The 27543-nt window shown below is 42.1% G+C and overlaps 1 protein-coding gene and 1 long non-coding RNA gene across 2 annotated transcripts in view; one reads left to right on the forward strand and one right to left on the reverse strand.

Annotated features, from left to right (window-relative positions):
• Positions 1-27543, forward strand: part of dennd2c (DENN/MADD domain containing 2C) — a 58379-nt gene that overhangs the window by 27739 nt on the left and 3097 nt on the right. Inside the window, exons 10-17 of the mRNA XM_034173346.1 lie at positions 410-479; positions 2518-2595; positions 11798-11938; positions 15340-15488; positions 22458-22635; positions 23476-23517; positions 24991-25093; positions 25746-25988. Coding sequence (XP_034029237.1) covers positions 410-479; positions 2518-2595; positions 11798-11938; positions 15340-15488; positions 22458-22635; positions 23476-23517; positions 24991-25093; positions 25746-25988 — 1004 coding nt within the window. The remainder of the gene's footprint in view (positions 1-409; positions 480-2517; positions 2596-11797; positions 11939-15339; positions 15489-22457; positions 22636-23475; positions 23518-24990; positions 25094-25745; positions 25989-27543) is intronic.
• LOC117513040 lies at positions 353-27486 on the reverse strand. The gene is made up of 4 exons (XR_004561442.1): positions 27209-27486; positions 22058-22063; positions 2147-2155; positions 353-364 (listed from the first exon to the last, which is right to left on the reverse strand). It is a non-coding gene; the product is annotated as an uncharacterized LOC117513040 (long non-coding RNA).

Genomic DNA, 27543 nt, shown 5'->3' on the forward strand with positions numbered 1-27543 from the left:
AAATATTTAAACATTGGAAACCTTGTTTTCATCCAGGACCATGGAAAAAAGTATCTTGTTTTCATTGTTCTTTAAGTTATTTAATAAATGGAAAACAGTTATATTTGTCCCTCGCCCCTTTTTTTTTTAATCTGAAACTTCTGCAGGTTACCCACCTGCAGATTTTGTTGCTTTGTGGTTGAGCGGCTTTGAGCTGCAGTTGCAAACTAAGCGTGCAAACACCAGCGCACCAAAAAAAGATGCAAACTGTGTTGCAACATTAAAAAGTGCATCTGCACATAACAGTGAGTGTGCACTCGAGAGTGGCACGTGTAGACACAAAAACGTGCAGTAAGTAGTGAGCTAGTGAAGTAGTCTGTAAACACTGAGTCAGCTGGTGCTAACCTGTGCACTGATGGTGTGTTTGCAGCGAGACCTTCTCCTTTGTTCTGACGGGGGAAGACGGCAGCCGCTGGTTTTGTTACTGTCGTAAGATCCTGGTGAGTGTGGATGATAGTTTGTGTGTGTCTGTTGACATGGCAGTCAGCCATACGCTTACTCAACATCTCCATGTGAATCACAGACCATAAAACACTCTGAGTCAATGACAGTGAGCACGAAGAATTTCATAATTTTCCTTCCTTATTTCTTCCCACACAGGAGCAGTTTTTTTTTTTTGTACTTTCTCTCTTTTTCCCACGTTCATGTGGGTTTGAGCACATTTCCAAACTTTTTTTCTTTGCTTTTCTGTAAATGTTTTTTGCACAGCTTTTTTTTTTTTGTTTAAAGCTCTACGGCCTTTTCAAATTTCAGTTACTGAAATTTTATTTTTTGAAATTACAGCTCATTTTAATGTGAACACATTTATCTGAGGGGAATTCCATAACGAAAGTTTTATTTTCCTTTTTAACGCAGTCTACAGGAGGAAGTGCGTGTATGCATACATGAGGTTTTCAAATTACCGGATATTAACCTTTGACCCCGCATGATCTGCATACACGGGGTGTGCACGGGAACATCCATAAGATTTCTTGTAAATCACTTCAGAGCTGTTATTTGGTTACAAAAACTGAGTTTTTAGAATTAGAAGTGTTTTATTTATTGCTAACCTTTTGAAAATATATGAGAAACATGTTAGATTTATATAGAAATAAGATGTTTCGGAGCAATTTCCGCCATCTTGGCTTATTTTGTTCAGACGAGCAGCCAGGTGACATCGCTGTGCCTTTCTCTACTCTGACTGGCTGTCGGTGTGTGCTTTCCGGCATCCCTCACACAAGCCGCGGGAAGCTCCCACATGATCTGTGATGTGAAAATTATAGACTGTATGGGTTGTGGCCATACGTAGTTCAAGGTTGTCTGTTCATTTTAGTTTTTTCCCATCAGGGGAACTATTTATTATTTTTTCCAGACAGTGCAAATTCTGATCATATTGCCAATATATGATGAATCCCCTATTTAAAGGCTACTAAATAAAATTATTGTTGTGCTGAAGAAAATTCTTTTTATGACTACTTCTTCTTTCGCCTGATCCTGTTAGGGGTCACCACAAATCAATCATTTCCATCTCACCCTGTCCTCTGTATCTTCCTCTGTTACATCAACCACCTGCATGTCCTCTCTCCCCACATTCATAAACCTAATCTTTGGCATACTTCTTCTAATCCTGCCTGGTTGCTCCATCCTCAGCATCCTTCTCCCTATATACCCTGTGTTGCTCCTCTGCACATCTTAAATCTTTAAAAACAAAGGCTGCACATCTTTAAGTAATTATGTTTGTAGTTATAGTTGTAAATAAAAGTTTTTGGCACATAGTTTAAATAATTTAGTGTTTAATGTTCTTTTCTGGTCAACAGAAAATCAAAAGTGCAATCTCCAAACAGTCCACCAAAATCAAATATGATTTATTCAAAAAAGCTTATTGGATTTCTTTTAATAAACAACAATGTAAAAAATGTATCTTTAGGTGTATTTACAGTACATGAACACTAAAAGATGATCACTTAGTAATAAAAATTATTTTAAAAAGCTAATTGAATAGAATCCTAATCACGTGTAAACCGCAGAGAGCCACCTAAAACAAATTATGCACTTTTAAGGTGCAGTGTGCAGGATTTCGTGTCGTCTAGTGGTGAGGTTCTGCATTGCATTACTCCATCACAGTCACTTTTTATTTCTTCACATTTCCACTTCATTGTTGAGGAGGGTTCATGCTTCATTGGCTTTGCTAAGCAGTTTGCGTGATCCTCCTTTTCAGAAAAATAAAGGATCTCAAACGTGTTAGCTGATTGTGAGTTTTCTTTGTTTTGTTGTCCGATATGTTCAGTGTGCAAGTACCAATCATAAATAGTTTTGTCTTCAACATGTCTATTTTAAAAGTAGCTTTAACCAGGGAATTGCAAAATACCGTAGAACTGATGCATGTAACATAAGCTTGTGATCATCTTGCCCTGACCTGTTACAGTTAAGGTATTTTAATTATGCAAGTTGCCTCATATTACGTATGTTTTTATCTGTATAAATGTGTTTGTCTTTAAGCCTAGTGGCAAAGGGAAGCAGCTTCCAGAGGTGCATTGTGTTGTCAGCAAGCTGGGCTGTTTCAACCTGTTTGCAAAGGTAAAAGATTCACACTTGGTATTTTTTCTTGGCATTCAAACGAATTCAAAGACTTTTTAGTAATGTGAAACCCACTGGACTAACATTTGCTGAGGTTAAGTGGTAATCCTTTGATGTGTATCTGAACGTTGTTGCATTGAAACTTGTGCAGGGTTGGAATGCACAGAACTTAATCCTCAGTAATCACTGGGACCTATTTAATAAAACAGTTTAATCTTGTTTAGTCGACTAAACTCGCTCAGTCGACTCATCAAATCAGAATGTGCATGCACGTGGTTAAGTGCCACCCCTTTTCTAGGAGGCAGTGAGAAATTTTACATGCAAAGCCACATTCTGCTTAAAGGACCAAATCAACATTTTCCATCCTATGCTCCATTTTTAGATGTTTATAGAGGTCATGTTCTCACGAAGCCCAAAAACTCATTTAGTCAGTTCATTATCTACTTTTAAGATTAGGCTTAAAACTTTCCTTTTCGCTAAGGCTTATAGTTAGGGCTGGATCGGGTGACCCTGGACCATCCCTTGGTTATGTTGCTTTAGACGTAGACTGTGTTTCATAATTATTGTATGGCCTTGCCTTGCAATGTGGAGCGCCTTGGGGCAACTGTTTGTTGTGATTTGGCGCTATACAAGAAAAAAGTTGATTGATTGATTGATTATTGGCTTCAAACTCAAATACCGCCACAAGCTAATTGGCTAATTAATGTTATTGGGCGGGTCAGACTAAGGGCAGTTCAGAACCTCCATGACCAGTAAAAGATCAAGGATCGAGACGTCGCCCGGTATGGCGGAGCCGGGGTCCCACCCTGGAGCCAGGCCTGGGGTTGGGGCTCGCGCGCGAGCGCCTGGTGGTCGGGCCTTAGCCCATGGGGCCCGGCCGGGCTCAGCCCAAAAGAGTGATGTGGGCCCGCCCTCCTGTGGGTTCACCACCTGCAGAGGGGGCCATGGGGTCGGGTGCAGAGAGGATTGGGTGGCGGTTGAGGGCGGGTGGCCTGGCGGCCCGGTCCATGCTCACATCCCCTGGCTGTTGGGATGTGGAATGTCACCTCGCTAGGGGGGAAGGAGCCTGAGCTTGTGCGGGAGGTTGAGAGATACCGACTAGAGATAGTCGGGCTCACCTCCACGCACAGCTTGGGCTCTGGTACCAAACTCCTGGAGAGGGGCTGGACACTTCATTTTTCTGGCGTCGCCCACGGGGAGAGGCGGAGAGCTGGGGTCGCATTGCTTATTGCTCCCCAGCTCAGTCGCCAAGTGCCGGAGTTCACTCCGGTGAACGAGAGCGTCGCGTCCCTACACCTTAGGGTCGGGGGCAGGTCTCTCACCGTTGTCTCGGCCTACGGGCCGAGCAGCATTGCAGAGTACCTGACCTTCCTGGAGTCCCTGGGAGGGGTACTAGATAGCGCTCTGACTGGGGACTCCATTGTTCTCCTGGGGGATTTCAACGCCCATGTGGGCAGCGACAGTGAGACCTGGAGTGGGGTGATCGGGAAGCATGGCCTCCCCGATCTGAACCCGAGTGGTGTTCAGTTGTTGGACTTCTGTGCTAGTCACAGTTTGTCCATCACGAACACCATGTTCGAGCACAAGGGTGTCCATAAGTGCACGTGGCACCAGGACACCCTGAGCCGGAGGTCGATGATCGACTTTGTAGTCATATCATCTGAACTTCGGCCACGTGTCTCGGACACTTGAGTGAAGAGAGGGGCAGAGCTGTCGACTGATCACCACCTGGTGGTGAGTTGGATCCGCTGGGAGGGTAGGAAGCCGGTCAGACCTGGCGGGCCCAAACGTATCATGAGGGTCTGCTGGGAACGACTGGCGGAACCCTCTGTCAGCGAAGTCTTCAACTCTCACCTCTGGGAGAGCTTCTCCCAGATCCCGGGGGAGGTTGGAGACATGGAGTCCGAGTGGACCATGTTCTCCACCTCCACTGTCGATGCGGCTGCTCGCAGCTGTGGTCGCAAGGTCTCTGGTGCCTGTCGCAGCGGCAATCCATCTTCCGGTGGACACCGGAAGTAAGGGATGCCGTCAAGCTGAAGAAGGAGTCCTACTTATCTTTGTTGGTAGGTGGGACCCCAGAGGCAGCTGACAGGTACCGGCAGGCCAAGCATGCCGCAGCCCGTGCGGTCGCAGAGGCAAAACCTCGGGTCTGGGAGGAGTTCGGGGAGGCTATGGAGGAGGACTATCGGTCGGCCTCGAAGAGATTCTGGCAAACCGTCCGACGCCTCAGGAGGCGGAAGCAGCTCTCCACCCGCACTGTTTACGGTGCGGGTGGGGAGCTGTTGACCCTGACTGGGGATGTTGTCGGGCGGTGGAAGGAGTACTTCGAGGATCTCCTCAATCCCATCGTCACGTCTTCCGAAGAGGAAGCAGAGACTGGGGACTCAGAGGCGGACTCATCCATTACCCAGGCCGAAGTCACTGAGGTGGTTAGAAAGCTCCTCGGTGGCAAGGCTCCTGGGGTGGATGAAATCCGTCCTGAGTACCTTAAGTCTCTGGATGTTGTGGGACTGTCTTGGCTGACACGCCTCTGCAACATCGCGTGGCGATCTGGGACAGTGCCTCTGGATTGGCAGACCGGGGTGGTGGTCCCTCTGTTTAAGAAGGGGGACCGGAGGGTGTGTTCCAACTATAGGGGATCGCACTCCTCAGCCTCCCCGGTAAGGTCTATTCCAGAGTACTGGAGAGGAGAATTCGACCAATGGTCGAACCTCGGATTCAGGAGGAGCAGTGTGGTTTTCGTCCTGGTCGCAGCACACTGGACCAGCTCTACACGCTCCATCGGGTGCTCGAGGGTTCATGGGAGTTCACCCAACCAGTCCACATGTGTTTTGTGGATCTGGAGAAGGCGTTCGACCGTGTCCCTCCGGGCACCCTGTGGGGAGTGCTCCGGGAGTACGGGGTCCGGGGTCCTTTGCTAAGGGCTATCCGGTCCCTGTACGACCGCAGCAGGAGCTTGGTTCACATTGCCGGTAGTAAGTCAAACCTGTTGCCAGGGCTGCCCTTTGTCACCGGTTCTGTTCATTATTTTTATGGACAGAATTTCTAGGCGCAGCCAGGGTGTAGAGGGGGTCTGGTTTGGGAACCACAGAATCTCGTCTCTGCTTTTTGCGGATGATGTGGTTCTGTTGGCTTCGTCAAATCAGGATCTTCAGCGTGCACTGGGCGGTTTGCAGCCGAGTGTGAAGCGTCCAGGATGAAAATCAGCACCTCGAAATCCGAGGCCACGGTTCTCGACCGGAAAAAGGTGCTTTGCCCTCTTCAGGTCGGTGGAGTGTCCTTGCCTCAAGTGGAGGAGTTTAAGTATCTCGGGGTCTTGTTCACGAGTGAGGGACGGATGGAGCGTGAGATCGATAGATGGATCGGTACAGCGACCGCATCACTGCGGACGCTGCACCGGACCGTCGTGGTGCAGAGAGAGCTGAGTAGGGGGGTAAAGCTCTCGATTTACCGATTGATCTACGTTCCGATCCTCACCTATGGTCATGAGATTTGGCTCATGACCGAAAGAACGAGATCGCGAGTACAAGCGGCCGAGATGAGTTTCCTCCGCAGGGTGGCTGGGCGCTCCCTTAGAGATAGAGTGAGGAGCTCGGTCACTCATCAATCAATCAATCAACTTTTTTCTTATATAGCGGTTGCCCCAAGGCGCTCCATATTGTAAGGCAAGGCCATACAATAATTATGAAAAACCCCAACGGTCAAAACGACCCCCTATGAGCAAGCACTTGGCCACAGTGGGAAGGAAAAACTCCCTTTAACAGGAAGAAACCTCCAGCAGAACCAGGCTCAGGGAGGGGCAGTCTTCTGCTGAGACTGGTTGGGGCTGAGGGAAAGAACCAGGAAAAAGACATGCCGAGAAGGGGGGCAGAGATCGATCACTAATGATTAAATGCAGAGTGATGCATACGGAGCAAAAAGAGAAAGAAACAGTGCATCATGGGAACCCCCCCACAGTCTACGTCTAAAGCAACATAACCAAGGGATGGTCCAGGGTCACCCGATCCAGCCCTAACTATAAGCCTTAGCGAAAGGAAAGTTTTAAGCCTAATCTTAAAAGTAGAGAGGGTATCTGTCTCCCTGATCTGAATTGGGAGCTGGTTCACCAGGAGAGGAGCCTGAAAGCTGAAGGCTCTGCCTCCCATTCTACTCTTACAAACCCTAGGAACCACAAGTAAGCCCGCAGTCTGAGAGCGAAGCGCTCTAATGGGGTAATATGGTACTACGAGGTCCCTAAGATAAGATGGGACCTGATTATTCAAAACCTTATAAGTAGAAGAAGAATTTTAAATTCTATTCTAGAATTAACAGGAAGCCAATGAAGAGAGGCCAACACGGGTGAGATATGCTCTCTCCTGCTAGTCCCCGTCAGTACTCTAGCTGCAGCATTCTGACCAACTGAAGGCTTTTTAGGGACTTTTAGGACAACCTGATATTAATGAATTACAATAGTCCAGCCTAGAGGAAATAATGCATGATTAGTTTTTCAGCATCACTCTGAGACAAGACCTTTCTGATTCTAGAGATATTGCGTAAATGCAAAAGGCAGTCCTACATATTTGTTTAATATGCGCTTTGAATGACATATCCTGATCAAAATGACTCCAAGATTTCTCACAGTATTACTAGAGATCAGGGAAATGCCATCCAGAGTAACGATCTGGTTAGACACCATGCTTCTAAGATTTGTGGGGCCAAGTACAATAACTTCAGTTTTATCTGAGTTTAAAAGCAGGAAATTAGAGGGTCATCCATGTCTTTATGTCTGTAAGACAATCCTGCAGTTTAGCTAATTGGTGTGTATCCTCTGGCTTCATGGATAGATAAAGCTGGGTATCCATCTGCGTAACAATGAAAATTTAAGCAATACCGTCTAATAATACTGCCTAGGGAAGCATGTATAAAGTGAATAAAATTGGTCCTAGCACAGAACCTTGTGGAACTCCATAATTAACTTTAGTCTGTGAAGAAGATTCCCCATTTACATGAACAAACTGTAATCTATTAGACAAATATGATTCAAACCACCGCAGCGCAGTGCCCTTAATACCTATGACATGCTCTAATCTCTGTAATAAAATTTATGGTCAACAGTATCAAAAGCAGCACTGAGGTCCAACAGAACAAGCACAGAGATAAGTCCACTGTCCGAAGCCATAAGAAGATCATTTGTAACCTTCACTAATGCTGTTTCTGTACTATGATGAATTCTAAAACCTGACTGAAACTCTTCAAATAGACCATTCTCTGCAGGTGATCAGTTAGCTGTTTTACAACTACCCTCTCAAGAATCTTTGAGAGAAAAGGAAGGTTGAGATTGGCCTATAATTAGCTAAGATAGCTGGGTCAAGTGATGGCTTTTTAAGTAATGGTTTAATTACTGCCACCTTAAAGGCCTGTGGTACATACCAACTAACAAAGATAGATTGATCATATTTAAGATTGAAGCATTAAATAATGGTAGGACTTCCTTGAGCAGCCTGGTAGGAATGGGGTCTAATAAACATGTTGATGGTTTGGATGAAGTAACTAATGAAAATAACTCAGACAGAACAATCGGAGAGAAAGAGTCTAACCAAATACCGGCATCACTGAAAGCAGCCAAAGATAACGATACATCTTTGGGATGGTTATGAGTACTTTTCTCTAATAGTCAAAATTTTGTTAGCAAAGAAAGTCATGAAGTCATTACTAGTTAAAGTTAATGGAATACTCAGCTCAATAGAGCTCTGACTCTTTGTCAGCCTGGCTACAGTGCTGAAAAGAAACCTGGGGTTGTTCTTATTTTCTTCAATTAGTGATGAGTAGAAAGATGTCCTAGCTTACGGAGGGCTTTTTTATAGAGCAACAAACTCTTTTCCAGGCTAAGTGAAGATCTTCTAAATTAGTGAGACGCCATTTCCTCTCCAACTTACGGGTTATCTGCTTTAAGCTACGAGTTTGTGTTATACCACGGAGTCAGACACTTCTGATTTAAAGCTCTCTTTTTCAGAGGAGCTACAGCATCCAAAGTTGTCTTCAATGAGGATGTAAAACTATTGACGAGATACTCTAACTCCCTTACAGAGTTTAGGTAGCTACTCTGCACTGTGTTGGTATATGACATTAGAGAACATAAAGAAGGAATCATATCCTTAAACCTAGTTACAGCGCTTTCTGAAAGACTTCTAGTGTAATGAAACTTATTCCCCACTGCAGGGTAGTCCAACAGGGTAAATGTAAATGTTATTAAAAAATGATCAGACAGAAGGGAGTTTTCAGGGAATACTGTTAAGTCTTCTATTTCCATACCATAAGTCAGAACAAGATCTAAAATATGATTAAAGTGGTGGGTGGACTCATTTACTTTTTGAGCAAAGCCGACAGAGTCTAATAATAGATTAAATGCAGTGTTGAGGCCGTCATTCTCAGCATCTGTGTGGATGTTAAATGAATTAAGCTCTGTCTAGGTTTTTGATTAATTAATAGGCTGGAATGGAAGATTGCTGCTAATCCTCCACCCCGGCCCGTGCTACGAGCATTCTGACAGTTAGTGTGACTCGGGGGTGTTGACTCATTTAAACTAACATATTCATCCTGCTGTAACCAGGTTTCTGTTAGGCAGAATAAATCAATACGTTGATCAATTATTATATCATTACCAACAGGGACTTAGAAGAGAGAGACCTAATGTTTAATAGACCACATTTAACTGTTTTAGTCTGTGGTGCAATTGAAGGTGCTATATTATTTTTTCTTTTTGAATTTTTATGCTTAAATAGATTTTTGCTGGTTATTGGTGGTCTGGGAGCATGCACCGTCTCTACGGGGATGGGGTAATGAGGGGATGGCAGGGGGAGAGAAGCCTGCAGAGAGGTGTATAAGACCACAGCTCTGCCTCCTGGTCCCAACGCTAGACAGTCACAGTTTGGAGGATCCAAAAAAATTGGCCAGATTTCTAGAAATGAGAGCTGCTCCCTCTAAAGTGGGATGGATGCCGTCTCTCCTAACAAGACCAGGTTTTCCCCAGAAGCTTTGCCAATTATCAATGAAGCCCACCTCATTTTTTGGACACCACTCAGACAGCCAGCAATTCAAGGAGAACATGCGGCTAAACATGTCAGTCCCGGTCCGATTGGGGAGGGGCCCAGAGAAAACTACAGAGTCCGACATTGTTTTGCAAAGTTACACACCGATTTAATGTTAATTTTAGTGACCTCCGATTGGCGTAACCGAGTGTCATTACTGCCGACGTGAATTGCAATCTTACCAAATTTACGCTTAGCCTTAGCCAGCAATTTCAAATGTCCTCGATGTCGCCTGCTCTGGCCCCCGGAAGACAATTGACAATGGTTGCTGGTGTCGCTAACTTCACATTTCTCAAAACAGAGTCGCCATAACCAGAGTTTGATCCTCGGCGAGTGTATCGTCGAGTGGGGAAAACGTTAGAGATGTGAACGGGTTGACGGTGTACACGGGGCTTCTGTTTAGGGCTACGCTTCCTCCTCACAGTCCACCCAGTCAGCCTGCTTTCCCGACTGCACGGGATCTGCCAGGGGGGAAACTAACAGGCGGCTAAGCTACCTTGGTCCGCACGACTACAGGGGCCTGGCTAGCTGTAGAATTTTCCACGGTGCGGAGCCGAGCCTCCAATCTCCCAGCCTGGCCTCCAATAGCTACGAATAAGCTGCACTTATTACAAGTACCGTACTGCTAAAGGAGGCCGAGGAATACCTAACATTCACACCCAGAGCAGAAAAGTACGGGAGAGACAGGAGAAGCCGCCATGCTAAATCGGCTAGAGCTAGTAGCTGCACTAAGCTAGCGGATTCCCAAAAACACCAAAAGTGAATAATGTGCAAATAATCCAGAGGTGATTCAGCAAAGGAGTGCCCCAATCAAGGCACCAAACAGGCCATGAAGCAGCACAGGCAACGCACGACCAACAGCGAACGCACGACAACGGTGCTAAAATAAAATAAAAAAAATAATAAAAAAAAATAAAAATAAAAACGAAAGCGTTAGCAAGCTAGTTAGCTTGCCAACGCTAATGAAAGTTAGCTGATAAAAGTGCTCCGTCGCGATGTTTCGACCGTTAGAGGTCTTCCTTAGGCGTTGGAGCACAGTAAAAAAGTTAAAAAAAAGTAAAAAGGTAAAAAAGTAAAAAAGTCTTGAAAAAGACTGTTAGTTCAAGTCCAAAGCAGCAGGTAGCAGTCTCTGTGTAAACAGTCCCAACAGAGAGCCAAAATTCTGATGCAATCTCACTCCGAAGATTATCCAGGTAGTGAGTGAGTACCACTCACTACCTGGATATGAGGAGCTCGGAGTCGAGCCGCTGCTCCTCCACGTCGAAAGGAGTCAGTTGAGGTGGCTCGGGCATCTTTTCCGGATGCCCCCTGGACGCCTCGCTGGAGAGGTGTTCCGGGCACATCCCACTGGGAGGAGACCCCGGGGAAGACCCAGGACATGCTGGAGGTACTACATCTCTCGGCTGGCTTGGGAACGCCTTGGGGTTCCCCAGGAGGAGCTGGGGGAGGTGTGTGTGGACCGGGAGGTCTGGGCAGCTTTGCTTGAGCTGCTGCCCCCGCGACCCGACTCCGGACAAAGCGGAAGAAAATGGATGGATGGATGGATGGATGGGCGGGGCAATCAGAAACACTCAGATTAAACTGCTTCTTATCACGACTGAACAGGTTAAATGTCATTAGAAGTTTCTTGTAGTACGGACAGGAGCCCTAAACGTGTGCATGTTTAACTCACTAAATAGAAAAAAACTTTTAAAAATTATTGAATATACAGTTGACTTCTTACCTTAGTTTTTTATGTCTGCCAGGTTGTGTTGCTGTCGTGATGGCAGTCGACTTGTAATGCCTTTGCGGTGACAAGAAGCTGTTTCTTGTTGCTCCTTCCAATAACATGAATTGGGCAGTTAGTCCACTGTGCTATTTGCTTTCTAAATCAATAATGCGCTTGTTGAGTCAAACCTAGCCCCTCCTCCGCAATCGACCTGTAATGTCTTTCTGGTGACAGAAAGTGCTTTGTTATTGCCCCATCCAATAACATGAATTAGCCAGTTAGCCCGCAGTGCTGGTTACGTTCTAAATCAACAATATGCCAGTTAATTGTTGTTGTGAAAAGATCTAAAATAGAGCCTGATGAACTGATGAACTTCTCCTTTAACCCTTCTGTTCTTGGTGCTGCCATCAACACTTGCTCGGTCCAGATTTTGGAGGAGGTAGAGAGGCGCAGGGAGATTTCCCCAGCACTCGTTTACCCTTTTATGCGTAGCGTGATGGAGGCGCCATTTCCAGCACCTGGACGCACCGTCACCGTAAAGATCTTCCTCCCCGGCTCCGGCAATGAGGTAAGACTGACACAAAGTGAGGAAACCTTAATTAGTGGTCGTTCACATCCTAACCACTCATTTCTTCAGACTGTGACTCAGACGGGAAGGTATCTGTGTAAACGGTTTGAAGGGTTCATGTTAGGACAAATTTGCACAACGTGCTGTAACAATGTGGACACACACAAACTGGATACGGTAATGTTGTGTCAAGGATTGGGCTGGTGGACAGGGTTTACCTACCAAATATTGGAGGGGTATGTTCTGTATCTGGTTGAAAATATTAACAGTTTACAGCTTCAACATGTTAATAGAGCCTCCTTTAATAATTACATTGGAAAAGTTATTAAATTGTCACCGCTGTATTCTACAGATGTAACACGATAAATATCTGAAAACACTTCTTACGTCTTGTCTCATTAAGAAACAGATTTTTTTGTAACAAAACAGACTTCATGCACTTCATTCCTATTGATATGAAACCACTTTAATAGTAAATTTGTGTGAAGGGGTCATGATACCATCACTGTAATCTAAATGATGTTGAGGAAGTTTTTTTTTTTCCTTAAAATTGAAATTATTTTACATCTTCATGTTGTAAAATAATCACATTTTTACATTGCAAAACATTGTACCAGACAGCATTGTTTCACTCTATAGAGATGAACGTTTTTCAGGAATTACCGCATTTACAAATGTGGAGTTTACTGCTATTTCTGGAGCACGTTATTGCTTTGATATGCCAAAATAATTATTAAACGACTGTTGGTATAGGTATTGGTTGTGTATAGTTTTGCATAGAAAGATATGTGGGATATACACTGACTGGTCATGTTATTAGGTTCACCTTTCCAGTATTGGGTTAGACCCCCTTTTGCCTTCAGTACTGCCTTAAAATTCTTCATGGCATAGATTCAGCAAGGTGTTGGAAACATTCTTAGGAGGTGTTGATCCATATTGACATGACGGCATCACGCAGTTGCCCATTCAACCAGTCTGCCCATTCTCCTTTGACAATCCTCCTTTGACTCCTTTGATTCTCTGATATCAACCAGACATTTTTGTTCACACAACTGATGTTCATGGGATCTTCTCTTTTTTTTGGACCATTTTCTGTAAGATGGTTGTGCATGAAAATCACAGTAGATCAGCAGTTTCTGAAATACTCAGACCAGCCCATCTGGCACCAACAACCATGCCACTTTTAAAGTCCCTTAACTCTCCTTTTTTCCCTGTTCTGATGCTTGGTTTGAACTTTAGCAAGTTGTCTTCACCACTTTCGATGCCTAAATGTATTGAGTTGCTGCCATGTGATTGGCTGATTAGCTAATTGTGTTAATTAGTAATCCAACAGGTGGCTGGTGAGTGTATGTTTATAGTGTTGTTGTATGGGTTGTATGTAGGGATAGTATTTATATTGGCTGGGTATGGAATTGTAAGAGTTATGATGACTAGATGATAAAGGGGTAGGAACAGATAATATTTAAATTGTTAACTTTGCTATTATTACCTCCGCCAAGTAGGTTATGTTTTCGGTCGTGTCCGTTTGTTTCTTGGTTGGTTGGTTTGTTAGCAGGATTACTCAAAAAATCCTAAACGGATTTCAATGAAATTTTTACCAGGGGTGTATCTTGGCCTAACTTATAAGTCATTAAATTTTGGTAATGATCCAGAACACGATCCGGATCCGGTAATTTTTTAAAGGATTCTTTATCATTGCAGGATAGGGCCAATTTCAACATTTTTGCATCTAACTTCATGAAGACGGGTCACAAAGGCTGAACAAAAGTTAAGTTACGACACAACAATAATTTAGCATTTGTTTCTCCTCATTGACTAAACTTGTTATTAGAAAATAAATAAAACTTGTGTAGTTCATGCAGTTTCTCTTTATTTGCTGAAGATCTAAGGGTTTAACCCTCTAGGGCCGACGCTGTCGTATATGACGACTGAGACCAAGCTTTACTAAATTATAAATAACTTTTTAATGATATGAGATAGAAACTTACCTTTTTTTGCTGAAAAGTGCCACCGTCCACCATCTTTGTACTCTTCATAGAAGGTGTGTGATGACGTGAGCAATGTGAGTGTCCAATCGGAATTGGTTCACCGTCACATGGTTTTCCAAAATCCAATCATAGGGCAGATTCACCTCACGTGACACACCAAAGATTGTTTTTAGGAGTAATGTGTTACTAGTTTATTATAGTTTGCTGTGTGTTTTGAATAAATGTGTGTCGAAAATTATTTTCCACTTTACTTTTTCCTTTCTTATTTCTTATTGTAAACCTTTATTACACTTATAAAACACAACTATAGCATATATATTTTGAAAGTACAGGTTGTCCTGAAAAAAAGAGACATAAAACTTGATTGTGGGATGCAGGGAGAGCTGTTAACAGCAATAATAAAACATTTATGCCAGGCGAGTGAACTGTCCAAAAATGCCCTTGGACCCCAGAGGGTTAACCACTGAATCTGAAGCATGACGGTAGATGCGTGAAATGACGTGGAATAAGTCTCTTTGCCAAAGGGTATTCCATGTGACGTCAGTGACCCTATGGCATTGGCGGAGGTTTGCGCTCTCTGAGTGCTTCTAGTTTTTGTATGTTTTTTGTTAAATTTTCTTGTAAATTGTATTTCTTTTTTATGTGTTCAAAATAAATTTATTCATTCTTTCATTCAGTGCTCTACCCATTTAGCATTAGCATATGCGGCCATGCTAACTGTGGTAACGAAACTGTTAGCAGTTAATGTTAAGCGTGGGTGGTGTCAATCGCAGTTGTAATTGCATGTGCTAACGCTAACCCATCAGCCCAGCATGCCAACTCAATGTCACGGTGTCCGCTGTCAGTTGTGATGCACACCATGTCTGGTATTTCAGATAAACCATTTTAATTTTATGGTTATGATGTTACGCACGCTTTGATCGCGTATCAGATTCGTTACAAACCGGAAAGCGAATGACACAATTAGAAAAACCAAGTCAGACATGAATGTATCTCATAAATATCTCAACAGCATTAGAAAAAACACACAGCTTGAAATCTAACCAGCTAATGACCATGTTAAGCATGTTATTCATGGAGGTGAAGTGAACAGGTCTGACTATGAGCCCGAAACCATCAGCAGGTTTCATGTTCAGGCAATACCGTAAGTTTGCGTCTTTGTATATAATTGCCACATAATAAATGAATTATTAACATCGCTTGTTCGGTTAATAATCCTTTAATCTCTGCACGCATGCATCTTCCAGAGGAGCTGAGCGGATACTTTTAATTTTATTTTGGCATTTATATTTTTTAAAACAGAACATATCTATTATACAAAGTGTTGCTTTGAGGTATTTGTTGTTGGTATAGGTGACAGCTGTTGGCATATTGACACTTTGCATGACTGAAAGTAACATCGCTGCTTTCCAGGTACTGACTCTGTGTCGTCCTGAGGACTCGAGACTGGAGCATGTAGACTTTGACACTCTACTGCAGTGCCTCAGTGTTGGAAATCTCCTGCAGGTGTTTGCGTCCCTTCTGCTGGAGAGGAGGGTCATCATGGTCGCTGACAAACTCAGGTACAGAACTCTGCTCTGGTCACTACTGCACAGCTAACAAAACCACTATTGTAATAATAGTTGGGTATTGTAATTGTTATTCATTAGCGGGCGTGAATAACTCAACCGCTACTGTAATAATGGTCAGTATTGTAATTGTTATTCATTAGCGGGCGTGAATAACTCAATAACAATAGCTCAATAATAATAGTGTTTGACTTTCACTTACACTTTCACCTGCTATTGTTATTATTTGTAGAAAAGTGATTATTTCATAAACCTCTGCCAAGAATCTACCATAACATTATTCTGTGCTGTTTGTCTGTTAGCAGGATTATGTAAAACTGTGAAGCCAAGTTTCTTGAAATTTTATGAAAGAGTAGGGTATTGACCAATGAAGAAACTATAAACATTTGGAGGGGAGATCCAATTAACGGGACAAAACGAGGATATATATATATATATATATATATATATATATATATATATATATATATATATAAAACAAGCATAGTGAACTTGTTTTGTTTAAAATAAGCTACATATCTTGTTATCTTGCACCCCTGTTAGTCATACTGATGAAGCCATATGAATAAATACATTTTAATATTTTTTATTAATTTTTTAAAATTTTCCTTAATGGTGCCTTACTTTATTCTTTTTCGCTTTTGTAATAGAAAATATTAACATCTAAGAACATGTAATCAGAGAAATTAAACTGATGAATTGTTGCTGCTCTAATTGAAATATTACTGGAGTTTCTCGTGTATTTGTGCCCGCTGTCAGCGATAACGCTGACTGTGATCTGTATTGTCGTGCTCTGTACTTTGACCTGAACGTGTTTCCTCTTTGTGTTGATTTAAACATCAGGTCAGGATTATTTGTACAACTCAATATGACACACGTGCCGAATGGACTTTACAACCCGGAACAACAGCACTTCCTGATTTAGCCATAGCTTTCCAGGACAGCAAAGCAATTAGAGTGATTATAAGATGGGAAATTGTATGGCAGCATAATAAACTGTTAGTCATTAAACACATACAGTAACAGACTTTTAAGCAGAACTGGGAACAGTTGAGGTTGGACAGAGTCTAGAGATGTTCTGAGTAGTTGAAGTCCAAGGACGGATTAAAAGCTATTGAATACATGGAGATCCCTTCAGACGCTTTCCACTGTTGACTTGACCTTGGACTGTAATATGTAACATTCAAGTGAAAATACCTGAAGAACAAATACAAGTGCAAGATAAAAAAAAATGGCTTGAGAAACTGTGTCCATGCCAGTTTCATACATTCTCTCAATGTATGCAATGTCTGGTATTCCAGAAAACCCTTTTTCTGCACTCCTACATCTGCTAGTGGACCTGAGTGGATACTTTTAACTGTATTTTGCCATTTCCACTGTTAAACTATATGCGCATGTGTGTGACATAAATCACATCAAATGAAATCAATTTTATTTATATAGCGCCAAATCACAACAACAGTTGCCCCAAGGCACTTTATATTGTAAGGCAAAAGCCATACAATAATTACAGAAAAACCCCAACGGTCAGAACGACCCCCTGTGAGCAAGCACTTGCAACAGTGGGAAGGAAAAACTCCCTTTTAACAGGAAGAAACCTCCAGCAGAACCAGGCTCAGGCAGGGGCAGTCTTCTGCTGGGACTGTTTGGGGCTGAGGGGAGAGAATCAGGAAAAAGACATGCTGTGGAAGAGAGCATTGATTAAAAAATTAAAGATTGATTGAGAATGATTAAATGCAGAGTGGTGCATACAGAGCAAAAAGAGAAAGAAACACTCAGTGCATCATGGGAACCCCCCAGCAGTCTAAGTCTATAGCAGCATAACTAAGGGATGGTTCAGGGTCACCTGGGGTGATATGGTACTATGAGGTCCCTAAGATAAGATGGGACCTGATTATTCAAAACCTTATAAGTAAGAAGAAGAATTTTAACTTCTATTCTGGAATTAACAGGGAGCCAATGAAGAGAGGCCAATATGAGTGAGATATGCTCTCCTTCTAGTCCCTGTTAGTACTCTAGCTGCAGCATTTTGAGTTTACTGAAGGCTTTTCAGGGAACTTTTAGGACAACCTGATAATAATGAATTACAATAGTCCAGCCTAGAGGAAATAAATGCATGAATTAGTTTTTCAGCATCACTCTGAGACAAGACCTTTCTAATTTTAGAGATATTGCACAAATGCAAAAAAGCAGTCCTACATATTTGCTTAATATGAGCATTGAAGGACATATCCTGATCAAAAATGACTCCAAGATTTCTCACAGTACTACTAGAGGGCAGGGTAATGCCATCCAGAGTAAGGATCTGGTTAGACACCATGTTTCTAAGATTTGTGGGGCCAAGTATATGGCCAAGTATAAGTATATGTAAAATTGTCTCATTAATATTTGTAAATGCACACAGGGTGATCTACAAATAATCATTGATTTGCAAATGCGTTCAGATATCAACAAATGCAAATGTACTCAGTGGTTCAAATAAGCGTATTAAACAGCATAGCGCCTGTGCATGCTCCGTGATACAGACATGCTGCAAAATTCCAAAATTCTTCTTTTAAAAACTTGAAAGTTCTAAAAGTTTGCGATGTACACATGCTACATTTAGCTAAGCATCACACACAAGAACATCACACATCACCTCAGGAGGACAGAGTCGGTACCTGGAAAGCAGCGATGTTACTTTCAGTCATGCAAAGTGTCAATATGCCAACAGCTGTCACACTTGCCTCTACTGGTGGTTGGCTCTCACTGCGGTATTGTATCACTTCCTGTTCCGGAGCACAGCGGTGTTTTGGTGTATCTGTTAGCTGTTTAATCTGCGCAGTTAGATTGATCTAGATAATGATTTGTTTCACAGTGTAATCTTCACGTGCCTTAACTAAAACACTCCCTCTGCTGAATCACCTCTAAATTATTTACACATTATTCACTTTGTGTGTTTTTAGGAATCCGCTAGCTTAGCGCAGCTACTAGCTCTTAGCCGATTTAGCATGGCGGCTTCTCCTGTCTCTCCCGCACTTTTCTGCTCTGGGTGTGAAATGTTTAGTTATTCCTCTGCCTCCTTTAGCAGTAATGGTACTTGTAATAAGTGTAGCTTATTCGTAGCTTTGGAGGCCAGGCTGGGCGAATTGGAGACTCGGCTCCGCACCGTGGAAAATTCTACAGCTAGCCAGGCCCCTGTAGTCGGTGCGCACCACGGAAGCTTAGCCGCCATTAGTTCCCTTCCAGCAGATCCCAAGCGGCCGGGAAAGCAGGCCGACTGGGTGACTGTGAGGAGGAAGCGTAGCCCTAAACAGAAGCCCCGTGTACACCGCCAACCCGTTCACATTTCTAACCATTTTTCCCCACTCGGCGACACACCCACCGAGGATCAAACTCTGGTTATTGGCGACTCTGTTTTGAGAAATGTGACTTTAGCGACACCAGCAACCATAGTCAAATGTCTTCCGGGGGCCAGAGCAGGCGACATTGAAGGAAATTTGAAACTGCTGGCTAAGGCTAAGCGTAAATTTGGTAAGATTGTAATTCACGTCGGCAGTAATGACACCCGGTTACACCTATCGGAGGTCACTAAAATTAACATTGAATCGGTGTGTAACTTTGCAAAAACAATGTCAGACTCTGTAGTTTTCTCTGGGCCCCTCCCCAATCGGACCGGGAGTGACATGTTTAGCCACATGTTCTCCTTGAATTGCTGGCTGTCTGAGTGGTATCCAAAAAATGAGGTGGGCTTCATAGATAATTGGCAAAGCTTCTGGGGAAAACCTGGTCTTGTTAGGAGAGACGGCATCCATCCCACTTTGGATGGAGCTGCTCTCATTTCTAGAAATCTGGCCAATTTTCTTAAATCCTCCAAACCGTGAATATCCATGGTTGGGACCAGGAAGCAGAGTTGTAGTCTTACACACCTCTCTGCAGCTTCTCTCCCCCTGCCATCCCCTCATTACCCCATCCCCGTAGAGACGGTGCCTGCTCCCAAACCACCAATAACCAGTAAAAATCTATTTAAGCATAAAATTAAAAAAGAAAAAATAATATAGGACCTTCAACTGCACCACAGACTAAAACAGTTAAATGTGGTCTATTAAACATTAGGTCTCTCTCTTCTAAATCCCTGTTAGTAAATTATATAATAATTGATCAACATATTGATTTATTCTGCCTTAGAGAAACCTGGTTACAGCAGGATGAATACGTTAGTTTAAATGAGTCAACACCCCCGAGTCACACTAACTGCCAGAACGCTCATAGCACGGGCCGAGGGGGAGGATTAGCAGCAATCTTCCATTTCAGCTTATTAATTAATCAAAAACCCAGACAGAGCTTTAATTCATTTGAAAGCTTGACTCTTAGTCTTGTCCATGCAAATTGGAAGTCCCAAAAACCAGTTTTATTTGTTATTATCTGTCGTCCACCTGGTCGTTACTGTGAGTTTCTCTGTTTATTTTCAGACCTTTTGTCTGACTTAGTGCTTAGCTCAGATAAGATAATTATAGTGGGCGATTTTAACATCCACACAGATGCTGAGAATGACAGCCTCAACACTGCATTTAATCTATTATTAGACTCAATTGGCTTTGCTCAAAATGTAAATGAGTCCACCCACCACTTTAATCATATCTTAGATCTTGTTCTGACTTATGGTATGGAAATTGAAGACTTAACAGTATTCCCTGAAAACTCCCTTCTGTCTGATCATTTCTTAATAACATTTACATTTACTCTGATGGACTACCCAGCAGTGGGGAATAAGTTTCATTACACTAGAAGTCTTTCAGAAAGCGCTGTAACTAGGTTTAAGGATATGATTCCTTCTTTATGTTCTCTAATGCCATATACCAACACAGTGCAGAGTAGCTACCTAAACTCTGTAAGTGAGATAGAGTATATAGAGTTAAATAGCGCCAAATCACAACAAACAGTTGCCCCAAGGCACTTTATATTGTAAGGCAAGGCCATACAATAATTACGTAAAAACCCCAACGGTCAAAACGACCCCCTGTGAGCAAGCACTTGGCAACAGTGGGAAGGAAAAACTCCCTTTTAACAGGAAGAAACCTCCTGCAGAACCAGGCTCAGGGAGGGGCAGTCTTCTGCTGGGACTGGTTGGGGCTGAGGGAGAGAACCAGGAAAAAGACATGCTGTGGAGGGGAGCAGAGATCAATCACTAATGATTAAATGCAGAGTGGTGCATACAGAGCAAAAAGAGAAAGAAACACTCAGTGCATCATGGGAACCCCCCAGCAGTCTAAGTCTATAGCAGCATAACTAAGGGATGGTTCAGGGTCACCTGATCCAGCCCTAACTATAAGCTTTAGCAAAAAGGAAAGTTTTAAGCCTAATCTTAAAAGTAGAGAGGGTGTCTGTCTCCCTGATCTGAATTGGGAGCTGGTTCCACAGGAGAGGAGCCTGAAAGCTGAAGGCTCTGCCTCCCATTCTACTCTTTCAAACCCTAGGAACTACAAGTAAGCCTGCAGTCTGAGAGCGAAGCGCTCTATTGGGGTGATATGGTACTATGAGGTCCCTAAGATAAGATGGGACCTGATTATTCAAAACCTTATAAGTAAGAAGAAGAATTTTAAATTCTATTCTAGAATTAACAGGAAGCCAATGAAGAGAGGCCAATATGGGTGAGATATGCTCTCTCCTTCTAGTCCCTGTCAGTACTCTAGCTGCAGCATTTTGAATTAACTGAAGGCTTTTCAGGGAACTTTTAGGACAACCTGATAATAATGAATTACAATAGTCCAGCCTAGAGGAAATAAATGCATGAATTAGTTTTTCAGCATCACTCTGAGACAAGACCTTTCTAATTTTAGAGATATTGCGCAAATGCAAAAAAGCAGTCCTACATATTTGTTTAATATGCGCATTGAATGACATATCCTGATCAAAAATGACTCCAAGATTTCTCACAGTATTACTAGAGGTCAGGGTAATGCCATCCAGAGTAAGGATCTGGTTAGACACCATGTTTCTAAGATTTGTGGGGCCAAGTACAGTAACTTCAGTTTTATCTGAGTTTAAAAGCAGAAATTAGAGGTCATCCATGTCTTTATGTCTGTAAGACAATCCTGCAGTTTAGCTAATTGGTGTGTGTCCTCTGGCTTCATGGATAGATAAAGCTGGGTATCATCTGCGTAACAATGAAAATTTAAGCCATGCCGTCTAATAATACTGCCTAAGGGAAACATGTATAAAGTGAATAAAATTGGTCCTAGCACAGAACCTTGTGGAACTCCATAATTAACCTTAGTCTGTGAAGAAGATTCCCCATTTACATGAACAAATTGTAATCTATTAGATAAATATGATTCAAACCACTGCAGCGCAGTGCCTTTAATACCTATGGCATGCATATTTACAAATATTGAGACAATTTTAACTCCATACAAATACAATAACTTCAGTTTTATCTGAATTTAAAAGCAGGAAATTAGAGGTCATCCATGTCTTTATGTCTGTAAGACATTCCTGCAGTTTAACTAATTGGTGCGTGTCCTCTGGCTTCATGGATAGATAAAGCTGGAGACATGCTCACTACTCTATTTTTTTCTTTTAACCTGCTCCTCTCATTCACTAAAAGCACTTATTACTTTATGTCACAAGCCATAAATAAGAATAAGAAAAGTGCTAAAAACAAAACTGATTAAGCAAGATTCAGTAAGATGTAAAGTATGTAATTTAACAAACCTCATCCTATAACTTTCTGAATAATAAAAACACTGCTTATATTAAATATATCTTTGTACAGTCTTTCTTTCTGATGTCTGGCTGTGTGTGGTGTGATGGAGGCTGCAGCCCGATGATAGAAACTGTAATTAATGAAGTGTAATGAAAATGTAGTTTGGAAAATCGTAATCTCACTCAGACATCCTTCAGAGATGTCTGGTTGTGTCTCTTGTGCTGTGTGATCTGAGAGTGTTTGTAACAACTTGTTTTCTCTCCCCCGCTCGTCTCCAGTGTGCTGTCTCGGTGTGGCCATGCTGCGCTGGCGCTGCTGTACCCGTTCACTTGGCAGCACACCTTCGTGCCCGTTTTGCCAGCCAGCATGTTGGACATAAGCTGCTCCCCCACGCCGTTCCTCATCGGGGTGCTGGCTCCGTGCCTGCCGCAGCTGCTGGAGCTGCCCATCGAGGAGGTTGTACAATAAATAAATCACTTTTCAGCTTGATATTTGTGATAAAAGTGGTTTTGGTGCCATCTTTTGGCTGTGTAGTCATAGTGTGAAATATTTCAGAAGCAGCAGCTTCTGCACAGCTTCTACAACCCCAATTCCAATGAATTTGGGACGTTGTGTAAAATGTAAATAAAAACAGAATACGATTTTCAAATCCTCTTCAACCTATATTCAATTGAATCCACCACAAAGATGATATTTGATGTTCAAACTGATAGACTTTTTTGTTTTTGTGCAAATATTTGCTCATTTTGAAATGGATGCCTGCAACACGTTTCAAAAAAGCTGGGACGAGGCACCAAAAGACTGGGAAAGTTGATGAATGCTCAAAGAACACATAATTGGAATCAGGTGAGTGTCATGATTGGATATAAAAGGAGCATCCCCAAAAGACTCAGCTGTTCACAAGCAAAGATGGGGCAAAATACAACAACGGAGACCTCGGACTGTTGAACAACTGAAGTCGTACATCAAGCAAGAATGGGAAAGAATTGTAAAGTGGTAAACATACCACTGTCCCAGCTTTTTTGAAACGTGTTGCAGGCATCCATTTCAAAATGAGCAAATATTTCCACAAAACCAATAAAGTTTATCAGTTTGAACATTAAATATCTTGTCTTTGCAGTGTATTCAGTTGAATATAGGTTGAAGAGGATTTGCAAATCATTGCATTCTGTTATTTTATTTTTTTACATTTTACACAACGTCCCAACTTCATTGTAATTGGGGTTGTACTACGTTTACTCATCTGTTCCAAAGTGCTGAACTCTTGCAGACACTAAGTGACCCTTTTCTTTGTAGGTGCTCATAGTGGATCTGTGTACAGACAGGCTTGTCGTTCAGGTGTGTACCCATAGCGCTACGTGATGGGAATGATAGGTGTGGTTCCCGTAGGGATTTTATTTACACTTAAACACGCACATGCAGAATGATACAATGCCTTTAAAATGTTCCCTCCCCTTTGGGCTTTTGCATGGTTTTGTTTGCATGACATCAATTAAAAAAAAAAAAAATCAGTTTCTTTGTTTTAAAAAATTAATTGCTACAATTATTAAAAACTTATATGATCTTGATCTAAATGAAATACATAAATTGCAGCATTTCCACTTTAATAATACAAATAATTCGCCATAAATAAATTTAAATACATTATTTACAGCCAAACAACAGCATTAGTGGTAGAAGCAAATTCTGTGGTGGTGGTGGTGGGGGGGCCTTAATGAAATGGCAAGGATGCCACCTGTTGACAAAAATTTTTTTTAATTCTCTGTTAAACAGTGCATTCTGAAGTTTTTAAATTATTTATATAAATAATAAAGGAGAACTCATAGATTTTTCAACCTAGGTTCTAGTTTTTAAATGTTTTGGAATCATCTTTTCATTTGAGACAAAATGATTTTAATTGGGCTAGCATTGGAGGTTCTGTTGCGAGCAGAAGTATCAGATCCCTTATCAACAATGGACTTAATGTAATGATTCGATGGGCAGGAGGCTAATGTAAGTGGTGTCATTGAATTGGTTGTTCAAAAAAGTTTTACATTTATTGATGTAAACCTGTACAAACAGTAGGGACCCTCTCCTCTATAGGGATCCTCTCCGTGCAGCCAGACACTCCTAATGACATTTTCACATGTTTAGGGGTGACAATAAGCAGTTCTGTTTTCTTGCACATCCATCCAGATATATTGCGGTGCTCTTGAGCCAGTGAGTTCCGCTTTAATACATTTTTTTTAATGCTGACGTTGAATTGTGTGCTTTGTATAATAAAATGAATAGAACATCATTTTTGTAATTTGATTAGTCAGTGCTGTTGTTATTTTCTGTTTCCATTGCACTGTAAGAAAGATATAATAGTGATGCTTATTCTGCAGATTTTACATACGTCATTTAGACTTTTTTGACCCAGTCTTCCATTTCACAGGATGTTAATAAATTATTAATATTGTTACTACAGTTACAATGTAAGAGCAAATAGTAACATAAGCAAAACATGTAATGTAATTGATTATTTTATTTACAAACATTATACTTTATTATATTTGTGGGTTTATTGTTAAATTTCTAAAATTAAGGTCTAAAAAATGAAAACTCGTGATTTGCAGTAATCTAACGTAGATCGTAGAGTTGTTTTCATGTTAAGATTAAACAGCACAGCTTTCAGGCTGTTTTCATAAAGAAACCTTTTTTTTTTCCTTTTTTTAATAGACTTTTGATTTAATGCATTAACACTAATCCATGTAAAATCCTGAGGAGGTGAACACCTTTGTTTAAAAGTGGAGTATTACATCCAGAAATCTTTGCTTTGCTATGTGGCAGCTTGGCGATGAAGACTGCATCCTGCCGAGTAAACTGCACGCCGCCCTGCAGCAGGTCCTGGATGAGAGGAAGGACATCCTGGCACAGGGGGATGCCGACGGAGGTTTGTTTGCAAAATATAAAACAATTATGATGTCAGAAATCCTCAGACTACAGTTAAATGAAAAAAACAGTTCCACACTGGGCTCAGTCTTATCATTTATGAGATAAAGTAGCAGGACGGCACAGCTGGCGGCACGGGTAAACAAAAGGACTACTAACAATCTTGTAAATGTAAATGTGTGACTTGAGATTGCTTTGTTTTGGTGTGTGTGTGTGTGTGTGTGTCCTGTCTTCTGGCATTGGGGATAATGTATTTGGTGTATATATGGAAGCAAAACATGGCTGTAATTAAAGTCTCTGTCAGCAGCTGATTACCCAGTTTTGACATTCAGTCACTACTGAATACTTAATGTGCACATGGAAATGCCTATTTATTGCACAGAAATGAATCAAAACCACCTTTTTGTGTGGTCTGAATTTAGTTGCGTGGACTCATGTAGTGTGTGTGTGTGTGTGTGTGTGTGGTGTGTGTGTGTGTGTGTGTATCCATCCATCCATCCTCTAGTCCTCTGTGACCTGTTTTGAGGTGTTACCTGTGGACGTAATGAGCAATTTCTTTATTCTGTTAAAACGGCTGTAGTTGTATTTGATGCAGCTAAAGGCTGTTGGATAATCTTACCGGAGGTTGCGTGAACATCTGTTCCTTCATCCAGACCAGCAGGCTGATCTGAGCTCTCTGGTGTCCGAGGCTTTCGTGCGCTTCTTCATAGAGCTGGTGGGTCACTATCCCCACCACATGGTGGAGTCCTCCGGTGGGAACAGGGAGTTTCAGCGCGACAGCTTCAGGAAATCGCATCCCTCCCGTGGAGTTCGCCAGTTCCTGCAGCTCTTCATGGACACCCAGATGTTCGCCGGCTTTGTTCAGGACAAAGAGCTGCGTAAAGGAGGGGGAAAAGGTAAAAACATTAATGTGGCAACTGCTGATTAAATAAATGCAATCTGTCTTTTTAATGCCGCAATGAGAGAATGTGTCATGTGGGAAATGCAGTATTACACTGTATGGGAGTGGAGTTGCTATAGACTGCATCACAAAAGAAGTAATATCTAGTGTAGAAATGCTTAACAACAAGGACATTTGTTAAAATAACTTCAAGCGCAGCATTTAAGGTTTTGTTGACGTGTAAAATATTGAATCCTTATGTACTTTCACTCTGTAATCTGAGGTTGCAGGACAGTGTTCTGAAGGTGATGAAGAAGATGTTAGCAGGATGTAGAGCCTTTGCTTCTTGTGCTTCTGTTGTGGAATAAATTACCTGTTGACATTACCCTCTAAAGACACCAGAGCTGCCTGCAATACATCAATGGAGCTAATAGCAATCGCACTAGTCAATATTTGCTAGCTCACCAGCTGCATAGTGCCACATTTCAAAGCCATATCTATGCTCTGCTTCGCTTCAAATCTGTTTTTGACAGATGCCCCTTGTCGTTCTGGTACACTTCTGACCACACAGTCGGGTAGCACTTCTCTAGTGTATCCCATCCATAGACTGTGTATATATACTGGACAAAGCCCACATGACGTCACCCACTGGTTTTCTATAGAGACCCGGATCAGCCAATATGGAGCCCTTGTCTGGGCATCGCCATGTTGGTAGCAGCGCTGACATATGTACATCATGATGAATCCATAAATGAATAAAGAGGTGGAATGAAATTGGCTTTGTTGTGTGATGATAAAGAAGCCTGAACACGCCCCTATCTTCACATCCAGACCAGCTAAGCTAACATGCTACCCTCTGTTCAGGTGCTTATTAAATAATATTTTTGATTTAATTTGCCTGCTGAAGTTTTGAGACACTTATTTTCTCAGTAATTGTACATTAAATTTATCAGCTTACCAATAGCTGCTAAAAGTGCCAACACCGTTAGAATGCAACATTGAATAAGACAAGCACTTCACTCATCTTAGATGATCCATTACGATGTTTCACCACACAGAAAGCTGTATTATTTTAGGCGTTTGTCATAAAATGCTTTAAATGACAGACACAGCCCTCTACAACAGCTAGCAGCCACTTCCAGCAGACAATGAGTTGACATTACGGCAGGTGGAGGAGCTGGGTTCAGCTACTGTCACTCAAAGCGACCACAGCCCAAATTTACATAACTTCATGACTAAAGTTGGACATTTTAACATTGACTTGAATGGGAACTTGCTCACTTTTGCAGCGAGCTTCAAGTGGTCAGTTAAGGAACTGCCATGTTTCCTTCTTCCAGGTGGGCTTCTTTGTCCTTCGAGCCCGTTGAAGCTTACTGCTTGATCCCATCATGTCAAAGGGCTGCATTTCTATCAGTTTTTCTATCTGAAGCAGCAGGGGCTTTAGGATAATTCATCCATTCTTGCGTACAGTAGTGTTCAGAATAATAGTAGTGCTGTGTGACTAAAAAGATTAATCCAGGTTTTGAGTATATTTCTTATTGTCACATGGGGAAACAAGGTACCAGTAGATT

Source organism: Thalassophryne amazonica, chromosome 6 (genome assembly GCF_902500255.1).
Source record: "Thalassophryne amazonica chromosome 6, fThaAma1.1, whole genome shotgun sequence".
Taxonomy (NCBI): Eukaryota; Metazoa; Chordata; class Actinopteri; order Batrachoidiformes; family Batrachoididae; genus Thalassophryne; species Thalassophryne amazonica.